The sequence below is a fragment of the Tursiops truncatus genome, chromosome 6, assembly GCF_011762595.2.
Source record: "Tursiops truncatus isolate mTurTru1 chromosome 6, mTurTru1.mat.Y, whole genome shotgun sequence".
In the NCBI taxonomy this organism is placed as follows: domain Eukaryota; kingdom Metazoa; phylum Chordata; class Mammalia; order Artiodactyla; family Delphinidae; genus Tursiops; species Tursiops truncatus.
In genome coordinates, this window is record NC_047039.1 from 29,720,602 (window position 1) to 29,734,140 (window position 13,539).

Genomic DNA, 13,539 nt, shown 5'->3' on the forward strand with positions numbered 1-13,539 from the left:
GGAAGGTGATCTCCACATCTTACTCCTCCACAATCTTGAAGGTCCCTCCTCGGGAGAAGTAAGTTTGACCAGGTAGGCTGAGGCCCTGTAGGGGAGGCTATGCTTAGGAATCCAGTGAAGGATTGGAGTAGTAGGGGTTACAGGAACATTTCCCATGTCTTTGCCCACACACCATGGCTGCTTTTCCACCGCCCTTCTCTAATCCCTCTAGTCATTTTTCTCCATCTAGTGCAGCCATCATTACACACCCTCTCTTTCCTACACCTCCTCCTCTCTCTTTCTCTCCTTCCCTGGCTGTCAGAATCAGCTCAGAAGTCATCATCTCTGGGAGCACTCTGAAACCCTACAGTTAGAATTAATCATTACTTCCTCTGTTTCCACAGTGATTGTCTTACCCCTTCATTATAGCACTTAGTGCATTCTGTCTTGTATTACGGATATTTCCATCTCTCTCCCTTCATCGGATTGTAGGGGGCTTCTTATCACAGTAGCCCCGGTAGAGTGGCTTGAATCCAGATCATACTTAATATATGTTTGTTGATGAATGAATGAATGAATAAGGGATCCTTGTTTACCAAAGTTCTTATTTATATTATGTGTAAAGAGATAGATGTAGTAGAGACCAAAGTGGTGGAAATTCTAAAGGACTTTAATGATCAGATGAAGAAATTGTTTGGAGAAGTATAAAATATGTGCTCTGTCTCAGTTCAAGAGTATTGACCGCAATTTGGCTCTCCTAACCCTTTGCCTAAGTATAAACCACAGCCCTTCTTCCACACCCATACTCTGCGCCAAACCACAGCCTCATAGCTCCAGCTTTACTAACCCGCCTGTGAATGTGCTGCCTGTTACAAGACGGAGCGGATACAATGAGACTAGGACAAGAAAGAACACCTGAAAACAAGGGAAATGGACTTTCCCCTGATTTATTTAAAACTTTTCTTCTCAAAAGTTCACTTTCATGGTATAAGCAGGTTTTTTTTTTTTTGGTTTTTTTGTTTGTTTTTTTAAAGAAGATGTTGGGGGTAGGAGTTTAATTAATTAATTTATTTTTGCTGTGTTGGGTCTTCGTTTCTGTGCGAGGGCTTTCTCTAGTTGTGGCAAGCGGGGGCCACTCTTAATCGCGGTGCACGGGCCTCTCCCTATCGCGGCCTCTCTTGTTGCGGAGCGCAGGCTCAGTAGTTGTGGCTCACGGGCCTAGTTGCTCCGCGGCATGTGGGATCCTCCCAGACCAGGGCTCAAACCTGTGTCCCCTGCATTAGCAGGCAGATTCTCAACCACTGCACCACCAGGGAAGCCCCCTGGTGTAAGCAGTTTTAAGTGGCTTTTCAAACATTAGCAGAGTTCAAACTCATACATGAATCAAAATTAGGCTTAAAATGTTTTATGCACAGCTGTGTTGGTTCCTGCACTTTCCACGCTTGAAGGATTTTAGATCACTAGTCAGCGTGTTGCATTTGCACATTTTCTTTATGCCTTTCAAATCGGAGCCTATTCATATACATGCACATCTTTTTGTAGATAATGATTTATGTATTTAGAAGCTCACTTCCTCATCAGTAAAATGAGGGGGTTGGAGTAGAAGGTTTCCAAGATTGCTTTGTCAGCATTTTAAAATGAGTCAATTATCGTGTGACTGTAGGAATTAATTTTTGTCCAAGGGCCAGTGCCTACAGAATCTTTAATGGTTTTTTCTTTAGAATGTTTGCCACTAGGTGGCAGTAAGAAATATTATTCTTAGCGATGCGAAGTACTTATCAATTTTTAAGTTTACTTTAAAAGAGAGATTTGTAGGTCTAAAGTTTAAGGTGTCTGTTTTGAAGTTATGCAGCCATAGCAAGGCCTCAATATGTTGTTTCTAGGACTTATGCTTATTTCATTCAGGGATAAAACTCTCGTGTCCCTTCATAGCAATTTGTATTAGGGAATTATGAGAAAAAACACATAAGTTAAAGCGCATAATTGCATTTTACAAAATTTTTTTTACGATAAAAAGTTAAGATATGGTAATTGTAGAAACTTTGGAAATACAGGTAGTATAAAGAAGAAATTTTAAATCACTCCCAGAAATAATATATGTTAACTGTCATGTTTCTTCCTAGTATTTTTTTGCATATAAAATTAATATCACATTGAATATACAGTTTTTATACCTTGATTTTCAAATTAATGTTACATTGTCTTTTCCTATGTCATTAAATATCTTTTTTACAATGTGATTCATGCTGTTGGATAAACCAAGATGGATTCAACAAATCCAATGTTGTTGGGTGCTTTGGTTGCTTCTAGTTTTTCACTGTTACAAGTAATACTGTCATGAACCTAAATCTTTCCTTAGGATATATTTTTGGAAATCAAATTACTGGATAAAAGGATATGAATTTTAATGCTTTGGTTACATATCATCAAGTGACTTCCCAGGAAGGCTTTACAAATTTGTGCTCCCAGGACTTCCCTGGTGGCACAGTGGTTAAGAATCCGCCAATGAAGGAGACACGGGTTCGAGCCCTGGTCTGGGAAGATCCCACATGCCGTGGAGCAACTAAGCCTGTGTGCCACAGCTACTGAAGCCCGTGCACCTAGAGCCCGTGCACCGCAACAAGAGAAGCCACCTCAATGAGAAGCCAGCCCACCACAACAGAAGAGTAGCCCCCACTCGCCGCAACTAGAGAAAACCCATGCGCAGCAACGAAGACCCAACACAGCCAAAAATAAATAAGTAAATAAATAAATAAATAATAAATTTATTTATTTAAAAAAAAATTGTGTATCCAACAGCAATGGAGTGCCCCTTACCACATCTTTGCCAACACTGAGTATTAAGGTACAGGGTTGTTTTTCTTTTTTTCTTTTTATTATTATTATTTTTTTTGCGGTACGCGGGCCTCTCACTGTTGTGGCCTCTCCCATTGCGGAGCACGGGGTCCAGACGTGCAGGCACAGCGGCCATGGCTCACGGGCCCAGCCGCTCCGCGGCATGTGGGATCTTCCCGGACCGGGGCACGAACCCGTGTCCCCTGCATCGGCAGGCGGACTCTCAACCACTGCGCCACCAGGGGAGCCCCTGGATTGTTTTTATATTGATAAAATCATTTCTGTATATACAATTTTGCATCTTCCTTTCTTCATTTAACATTATAACCATTTAAAATGCTGTCATAAATTCTTTATAAGCATTTTAATGGCTTACAGTGAGCCATGGTATTGAGGGTATTATAAATTAATCATTCCCTGCTGTTAGACGTTTTTTACTATGAGAAATAACACTGTAGTGAACATCTTTGAGCATAATCCCCATCATGATATTTGGATTTATTTCCTTAAATGTATGTTAAAAGCTCTGAATGCTTTTAAAACCTTTAATATACATTCTCAAGTTGTTTTCTATAAAGTAGGCCTCTACCAACCTATAAGGTGTCTTCACGTTACAAACATCTAGGCAGACATAGCCCTGGCAGTCCAAGCATGGGAGTGGGTATGGTTTGTGTTATACTTGCTTACACTCTATAGGTGCCTTCGTGCAGTTCACAATAGCAGTGATGTGTGGATCCCATTTGTATTTTTCCAATAGCTCACACAGAGTACCTGTTTCAGAGAACCCAGATTAGCATTAGGTATTCATGTCTTTAAAACTCTTTAATTCATTTAATGGAAAATGTTATGTTGATATTTAAATTTGCCTTTTTGATTATGAGGCTGAACATTTATCCATGTGTTTCTTGGGCATTTGTGTTTTGTTTTAGAAATTATCTGTTCATACTCCTTTTTTATGCTCTTAGTATTTGTCATATGGTATTTTGCACACTGATTTGATTACATATGTCTGTATTATTTGTTGTTAATATTCTTCATAGTTTTGTGCTTATATTATTCACTGGAAAACACAAGAGTTTTTTTGTTTTTTAATTTAAAACGATCAGTGATTTGCTTCCTTGATTTTCAGTTTACAAAGTTCTTCCCCATTCAGACATGTGAAAAGTACTTGTATTTTCTTCTTGTTTATTATTTTATTTCAGTTTTACATTGATCTCTTTAATTTACAGTAAATTCAAGTATATTTTAATAAATAACCTAAGGTGAGAATCTAATTTTTTTCAAATAGTTTTCCTAGCACCATTTATTGCATAATCTTTCCTTTGTGATTTGTGGTGCATTCCTTTTTATGTATTAAATTATCACCTCTACTCTGATAAAAATATTTTACTGAGTTTGAAAACAGTAAAGATCACATTTTTAATATGGTAAAAGCACTGTTCATTAGTTATACATTTTTTTCACTGTTAGTATTTGTTTAAATTTACTTAATGTAATAATTTTATCACTAACTTATTTATTCTTTATACCTGAATCAAAGTGACCTGAGTTATTTGGACAAATTAAGATTATTTGTTTCATAGCGACCACCCCATTTGCAAATGACCCAGATTCTAGGCATTATATATAATGGGGACTTACATTCATTTTTAAGACCTTTTTCTCTTTCTGTTTATGATTTTTAGGGGTTGTTATCTCATATACTTTCCACCTTCAGATTTAATATAAAAGAAGTTGATCTTTTTACTCAAGTTCTTGGGTATGCACCCACAGATTACTATCCTGGTTTACTTAAAAATGTGAGTATTTTTAATTTATTAGTATTGAAATTTTCATTGCTTAATGTACCATCTGAAAAAAAGGTAAATGGAAATATTTCAGTCCTCCAGGAGAGATGTTTAACTTTTCTATGTTTATCTCTTCTTACCTTGGGTGGACTTATGACCATGTAAGGAAAAAATGTGAGATGGGAGATTATGAGAAAGAAGAAGGAAACCAGGAGAGGTTATTCTAAATCAACCAACCTCTCTGTCCCTTAACACATACATCTCATTTATTCTCTCAAAGATTTTTGGGAGAAAAGATTTCCTTAACCAATATAAACACAGCCTTTTACTGTTGGATGAATTTCGTATTTAAAAATAACCTGATAGGAATTTTATGTTAAAGCAAAATATTCAATAATAACAATCTTGTAAATAGTATTATATATTTACATCTTAGTATTAAAGCTGTGATTTCGTCTACCTTAAATTTTAACCAAATTCAAGAAATTTTAACTTATGGTCTTAACATAGCTCTTCTAAAAAATGTTATGAGATTTTTAATGTTTATTAACTATTCCTGTCTTTTGGAAGCTTTATACATGAATAGCATTTTAAAAAAATAAAGAACTAAGTTAAGAAAGGAAAAAAGTAAGCTAACTCTAACATGGTTTTATTTTTAACAGGCTTGGTTTTAATTTGGGGGAAATTAATGACTTGTCTATTATTCATTTGCTTACATCAGAATATGGAGTAACAGACATTAAACATAAAATCTAAGTTATTAGTAAATGTGACTCGGCACTGCTTTGACAAAGTAAGACAAGGAAAGGATTGGTGGGGAAAGAGAGTAGGGAATCTCAACGGAAATATCACTCACATCAAGAAAAATAGAACTGATGTAATCCTGTTTGCAGCGTGAGTTAACCTGAAACTGATTTTGTTTTACAGATGGTTTTATCATTAGTGTCTGAACTCAGAGAGAATCATCTTAATGGATTTAACACTCAAAGGCGGTAGGTGTTAAACTAAACATCCCTATTCTTAAGTTTCAAAATGTATCAGTTTGGTTATAAGAGAAAAATTTTATAATTCTTAGGAAATGCATGTTCATAGTTATGGTTGTATTCTATGTGGAGAGATTATTTTCAGGGGATACATGGCAAATTGGTAAGTTTTACAAATTTTCTTCTTTTAATTACTATTCTCTCAACTCTCAGGTCAGTAAGTAGATCATACAATGACTCTTGGGCACCCATTGAGTAAAAAGCCCCACATATGCAGTATGGAACACAAAAGGAAGAAGTGTGCAGCTCAGTGTGAGTGTGTATCGTTCAGACACACACATACACGATCAGAATATTTACAAGGCAGTAGATATTTGATGTACACAAATAACCTATTTTAAGAAACATAATATTCCAAAATCTAGACTAAACAAATCAAACAGATTCAGACAAATTTAAAGGCAATTAATATTACAAAATGTTTCTTCACTATATGAAGGAATTCAAAGTTGTTTTTATTGGTGAACATTTCATTTTTAACAACTCATTAAGAGAATCTGGGGGCCAAAGAAATTTGTGGCATTTTTTTTGTAAAGCTATTGGAAATTAAAGCTCTATCAGAAATGGTCTTTGCCCTCAGGCTTTAGGAGTCCTTTGCATTTAACCCCTTAAAATAAACTATAAAACTCTTAGATGAAAACACTGGAGAAAATCTTCATGACATTAGATTTGGCAGGGATTTTTGGAATATGACACCAAAAGCACAAGAAACAAAGCAAAAGTAGATAAATTGGATTTCATTAATATTAAGCCAACACCTAGTAAGTGAGTGAAAACATTTGAGAATGATATATCTGATAAGGGACTAATATCCAGACTATAAAAAGAACTCCTAAACCTCAACAACAAGAAAAAACTCACTTCAAAAATGGGTAAGAGGGCTTCCCTGGTGGCGCAGTGGTTGAGAGTCTGCCTGCCGATGCAGGGGACACGGGTTTGTGCCCCGATCCGGGAAGATCCCACATGCCGCGGAGCGGCTGGGCCCGTGAGCCATGGCCGCTGAGCCTGCGCGTCCGCAGCCTGTGCTCTGCAACGGGAGAGGCCGCAACAGTGAGAGGCCCGCGTACCGCAGAAAAAAAAACATAATGCTTAGTGAAAGAAGCCAGTCATAAAAGACCACATATTGTATGATTCCATGCTTATAGAATGTCCAGAATAGACAAATCATACTATAGAGACAGAAAGTAGATTAGTTGTTGCCTGGGACTAGAGGTAGATACAGGGATTTCCTGCAGATGAGCACAAAAGATCTTGAGGTGATGGAAATGTCCTGAAAGTGGATGATGATGATGATGATGATGATGATGATGATGATGGTTGTCCAAGTCAGTAATTTGTTAAAAATCTTTGAATTGTACATTTCAAATAGGTGCATTTTGTGGTATATAAAATATACCTTAAAAAGTAATAAGAAGAGCCTGTAGGGTGCATGGAAAGCACTTACCATCATTTACATGTCAGGTAAAGACTTTGATTTAGCCTTGAGGTGAATGTTGAATAATGGATCTTTTAAATAATAGAATTAAAAATTACTGAAGGGGACTTCAAAAATCAATAAGATGCAGTGTGTACATACACCCCACACCAAACTCCCAATATAGGTAAAATTGATTTCTTAAAATTCAGCTAAAAATAAATAAAAATAAAAACAAAACCTGTTAACAAATAGTAAAGGGCAGCCAGACGTAGAAGATATTTACAACTTGTAAAACAGACAAAGGACTAGTATGCAAACTATAGAAGTGCCTCCTGGAAACCACTCATAAAGAGGCAAACACTCCAGTATGGAAATGGACAAGCTGTATAAGCAGGTCATTACCAAAAGAGGAAAACTGAATAAATAATAAACATTTTAAAAATTCTTTAGGAGTGATGTCAGCAAGATAGAATAGGAAGCCCTAGTCCTGTTCCTCCACAGAGACACGAACTTAAAACTAGTGTATGACCCAAAGAGACTTTATGGGACTTCAGAAATCAATTACAAAGTCACAATACCCCTGGCAAACTCAAAGTCAAGCATAGCCATACCAAAACGGGTAAGAAAGCCATTTCATATCAACCACAGTAGCCCCTCCCTTAAGCTGGCCTGGCTTGGGAGGATTGGGGGGAAAAGTCCAGCTGGAAGTATCTCCCTTGGGAGGGAAAGACTGGAAAGTGTCCAGTGTTCTGACTTTTGGGGGGCTACCTGAGGGACTGCTATCTGTCCTTCCTGACTCTGACCACTGACAGGGAGTCGGCATACTTTCAATTGCTGGAGACCATGGAGAGTTAAAGAGAGCTCAGCTGCTCTTTGCAGCAACAGAAAACTGGCAGTGCCACAGACAGGTTGGCTCAGGTCAGCATGATTAGGACAAAGTACCCAACTCACAACTTCTCTTTTGGGGTGGGGGTGGGGAGAAGAGTGGAATGTGCATACCATGTTACAACTTTTAAAGGGGCTACCCTAGAGATTAGTTTCCGTCTGCCCTGACTTGAGGCAGTAACAGAACCAGCATACTTTGGATGCCTGGGGGGCTGGAGAGAACAAAAGAGCTTAGTGGCTTGTTGCAGCATCAGAGAACCTGTGGTACCACAGATAAACACTAGAGGGAGGAAGAGATTATAAACTCCTGAAAAAGAAACTGGCAAAGCTCTAACTGGGAAATTATGTGCCTAGGCCCAGAGAAGATGCATCCCCAGAATATACCAAAAATTATAGGATGCAGGAAAAGCATTATTAAGAGGGAAGTATCTAGTGGTAAATGCCTTCATTAAAAAAGAAGAGGGGACTTCCCTGGTGGTCCAGTGGTTAAGAATCAGTCTTGCAATGCAGGGAATGCCTGTCTGAACCCTGGTCAGGGAACTGAGATCCCACATGCTGCAGGACAACTAAGCCCATGCCTCAGCTAATGAGCCTGGGTACTCTAGAGCCCATGCACCGCAACTAAGACCTGATACAGCAAATAAATAAATATTTAAATAATAATAAAATAAAAAAGAAGAGATATCTCAAATCAACAACATAATTTTATATCTCAAGGAGCTAGAACAGGCTAAACCCAAAGATACAGCAGGAATGAAAAAAATAAAGATTACAACAGAAATAAACTAAATAGAGACTAGAAAAAAACAGTAGAAAAAACTCAAAGAAACTAGGGTTGGTTTTTTAAAAGATCAACAAAATTGACAAACCCTTAGCTAGACTAACAAAAACAGAATATTCAAGCAATAAATACCAGAAATGAAAGAGGAGACATTACAACTGATGCCATAAAAATAGTAAGAATCATAAGAGAGACTATGAACTTTTATACACCAAAGAATTGAATAACCTAGAAGAAATGGGTAAATTTTTATAAACGTACAACCTATTAATACTGAATTATAAATTTAAAAATCTGAACAGATCTATAACTAGTAAGGAGATAGAATCAGTAATCAAAAACCTCTCAACAAAGACAAGTCTAGGACCAGATAACTTCACTGGAGAATTCTACTAAACATTTAAAGAAGAATTAATACCAGTCCTTCCCAAACCTCTTTCAAAAAGTTAGAGAAGGGAATACTTCAATATTCATTTTATGGAGCCAGCCCTGATATCAAAATCATACAGATATACCACAAGAAAAGAAAACCAAGACCAATATCCCTGATGAATATTGATGCAAAAATCCTCAACAAAATACTAGCAAAAGAAATTCAACAACACATTAAAAAGCTGATGTAGGGCTTCCTTGGTGGCGCAGTGGTTGAGAGTCCGCCTGCCGATGCAGGGGACACGGGTTCGTGCCCCGGTCTGGGAAGATCCCATATGCCGCGGAGCAGCTGGGCCCGTGAGCCATGGCTGCTGGGCCTGCGCGTCCGGAGCCTGTGCTCCGCAACGGGAGAGGCCACAACAGTGAGAGGCCCACGTACCAAAAAAAAAAAAAAAAGCTGATGCAGCATGACCAAGTGGGATTTATTCCTAGCATGCAAGGATGGTTCAACATACAAAAATTAATCAATGTAATACACCATATTAATGGAATGATGTACAAAACGACACAGTAATTTCCACTGATATAGAAAAATTATTTGATAAAATTCAATACCCTTTCATGATAAGAACATTCAAAAGACTAGGAACAAGGGAACTACCTCAACCATAATAAAGACCACATGTTAAGGACCCACAGGTAACATCAGACTCTCTGGTGAAAGATTGAAACCTTTTTTTTGAAAACCAGGAAGCAAAGATACCCTGTCTCACCACTTGTTTTCAACATAGTACTGAAGTCTTGACCAGAGCAATTAGGCAAGACAAAGAAATAAAAGCCATTCAAGTATAAAAGGAAAAAGTAAAATGATCTATGTTCATAGATGACATGATCTTATATGCAGAAAACCCTAAGGACTCCACAAGAAAACGGTTAGAACTAAAAAATGAATTCAGCAAAGTTACAGGACACAGAATCAACACTCAAAAATCAGTTTTGTTTCTATACACTAACAATGAGCAATCCAAAAAGGAAAATTTAAAAATCCCATTTACAGTAGCGTCAAAAAGGAAAAATGTTTAGGAATAAACTGAAGGAAGTAAAAGACTTGCACACTACAAAACGTTAATGAAAGAAATTAAATATGACACAAATAAATGGTAAGGCATCCTGTGTTCATGTATTAGAAGACTCCATATTGTTAAAATATCCATACAACCCAATCAGTCTATAGGTGTGATGCAATTCTGTCAAAATCCAAATGGCATTCTTCTTTCGCAGAAATAGAAAAACATCCTAAAATCCATATAGCATCTCAAAGGACTCCAAATAACTAAAACAATCCTGAAAAGAAAAACAAAACCAGAGGCTTCATACTCCATGATTTCAAAACATAATTCAAAACTACATTCATCAAAATAATTTGCTACTGGCATAAAGCCAGACATGTAGACCCATGGAACAGACTAGCAGTGAAGTTGCAAAAAGATATCTGTAATATGTCATTACTTACATAAAATTTCAAAACACTCAAAACAATACTTACATATAAAGTAAAAGTGTTAAAAACTATTCAGAAATGATCTGCACCATTTTAGGGGAGTGCTAACTCCTGGAAGAGGAAATGGGATGAGAAGAAAGGTGTTTCAACTGTAATTGAAACATTTTATTTCCTAAAACATCAAATATAAATGTTAGCATTGTAAGATCTGGGCAGTGGGTATACAGTTGATGTTTAATAATTCTCTGTGTTTTTGTATACATCATAAGTACTTTATAATTAAAGTTTTAAAAACTAAAATGCAGTGTTACCTAGTAAAATGCTAAAAATTAGATAATATTCAAAATAAAGAAATGATTTCCTGCCTCCAGGTCTTGTTTCCAAAATAGCAGGTGTAGTTCATGAAAAAATAATCATCTTTAATCAGCCTTAGATAGCTTAGTATGTATTCCTCTCTGCAACTTTTCCCCTTTATTTACATATTTTTGCACTCTATCCATTATTTAATTATACTGGTCTCTTCAGACATTTTTCTCAGAATTATTTGTGCTTTTCATGTTCTCAGTTTTGGACAAGAGAAGACAGCAGTTCAGAAAAGTGTCTAAACTCTGCTGACCACAATCAGGAGAGCCTGCTGGAAGATATTAGCAGATCCTCTCTTTATAGCTGAGGCTCCGTTTGTACCAGATTGGGCCATTTTGTGGGGCAGGTTCATTTCCAAATTCATGACTGTTTCTTCATTAAGGATATTTGTTTTTTAAAAACAACATGGACAAATTTCCTGGCGCAGAGCAAAGTCCACTGAAGGGAGTCCATGCTGGCACCCCAGCTGGCAGTAGCAGCAAGGATAAAATGGTGATTAATTTGGTTAGTAGTTTAGAGCATTCTTAGTCAAGGCAAATCTGTGATTTAATTAGTAAAATTCTTAACTGAATTTACCAAGAATATGAGATGCCTGTGCTAATAGAATGTCCTCTAGACACTGACACATCGATATATTCCTAATTTGCTCTATTGAATGATGTTTTCTATGGAGTTTTTTTTTTTTTTTCCTTTTTAGAGAGAATTTTAGAATTCAACAAGAGGAACTTCTTGTGGGTATTTTTCTGAATGTGTTATGTTTTTAGGGAAATTCAATCTCTTGGATTAGGTTCATTTATACTTACCAGAAGGTTGAATTTAAAAAGGAATTTGATACCCAACATACTTTTTGAGTCTCATAAAGAGAGAGAGAGCTTTGAAAATCCTACTTTTAAGACCTAAAACCAGGAAGTTCTCTTCTACCTCCAGATAAGACCCAGGTCCGTAAAACCTTGTGTGAGACTCAGAACTCTTAAGTCTACAGTTCTCTAGTGAATTATAAATTGAACCAAGTGTGTTCTCTTGTCTTGAGTAGGAACTGATCTTGTGAAATCAGTTAGTGGAATGGCATCATGATAATATTTGAAAGAGCTGCCAAACATGCTGGAGCCATTACAGTTGTTGCTGTAATAAGTTATTATAATAATTAAAATATGTATCATAACAATGTGTTCATCCTACTATATATCTGAAGTTATCTGTACATCAGCATGGTGGGCAAAACTACTTTCTGATACACTTGGATCCAGATATTCCTATTATTTATGAAACTTGAGTCTTATCATTACTTTCCTTCTACTTGTATGGCTTCAAATGTTAAAACAACCAAAAGACTCTCAAACTTAAATTGCTTATAAATGATACTATACTGCTTTTTTTCTGGGGTTTGTTTTTTTATAGAGGGTTTCTACACTTTTTTTCTTTTTGCCACTTGAATGCTTAAAGTTCATTTCAAAAGATTTGAAAGCCTCATAGAAAATATAGAAATTAATGTAATAACATCAATGCATAAATTGTCAGTGGAACAAAAGGAGAAATTAGGAAAATCTGTTTGGTTCTTTTTGCATTATTTTTAGACGCCTGATAAACGATCTTGTCATAGTGCTTTAAATAGAGTTTCACTTGCCACCAAGTAAAATCAACAATCCAATGACAGAATGTTTAAAATCTCTCTTGCTCTTTGCTACAAACTGTCTAGAAGGAGCAACATTGTGGACTTTCTGAGCATCATCAGTTTATCTTGTAGTTCTATGGTTTGCTGCAGATGGTTTGGAAACTTCAGTACAACCACATAGGAAGGATGTCTCCAGCAGTATATGGTTACCATTGAGCCTTCTGTAGTTGAATTCTTGTGCAGAAATCATTTGGAAGTGCTGCTCTGGCAATCAGTCAAGACCTAATGCTTAGTGTAATCCAGTCTGGAAAACATTGCGTAACTCTGGTTGAAGTTGGATCTCTGCTCTCTGGCAAGCTTCTGACAAAAGAGGGAGCCTTGAAGGCTGTGAGCCATTTGCAGCCCTTCAGAAGATTATCATTTGGCCTGCCTGCATTTTGGTAGAACCAAGAGCTACCTCAGTTTACCTGAGACTTTAGAATTTTTCAGGAAAATTATCTTGGGTTTTTTTCAGTCTAATGAGAGATACAATCTGCAGCCCATAAGCTTCAGCGCTTGATAAATGAATGCCCTTGGTGCTGAGGTCCTCTTTTCCACCCACTCAGTTACCAGTGATAGTCTCTGACTCTCTTCCTTTTTTTTAAGATAATGAGAGAAAAGTTGTACTTATAGGTCTTTTAAAGAGGAGGACTGATGAGTCAAGGCTGTAGAGGCAAGATCACTATCTCTGTCCTCCTATATTTCAGAGTTCTGGATTTATTATGAGTGCATGTAATTCTCAGGCATATTTTTCAATTTCTCAAACATTATAGCGCCCTTGCTCTATGCAAAATATTCTGCTAGATTCTGTGCAAAATATGCACACACAAAAGCACCCTACATCACACACGAATACAACTTTCCCTTCTCTTATCCTACCCAGTAAGCTCATATATTCCAAAAACTTAAGGTATTTACAACTCAA

At 36.8% G+C, this 13,539-nt stretch overlaps 1 protein-coding gene across 1 annotated transcript in view; it reads left to right on the forward strand.

Annotated features, from left to right (window-relative positions):
• FANCC (FA complementation group C) overlaps positions 1-13,539 on the forward strand; it is a 265,518-nt gene that overhangs the window by 182,569 nt on the left and 69,410 nt on the right. Inside the window, exons 5-6 of the mRNA XM_073805985.1 lie at positions 4,500-4,613; positions 5,529-5,593. Of these exons, the coding sequence (XP_073662086.1) occupies positions 4,500-4,613; positions 5,529-5,593 (179 nt within the window). The remainder of the gene's footprint in view (positions 1-4,499; positions 4,614-5,528; positions 5,594-13,539) is intronic.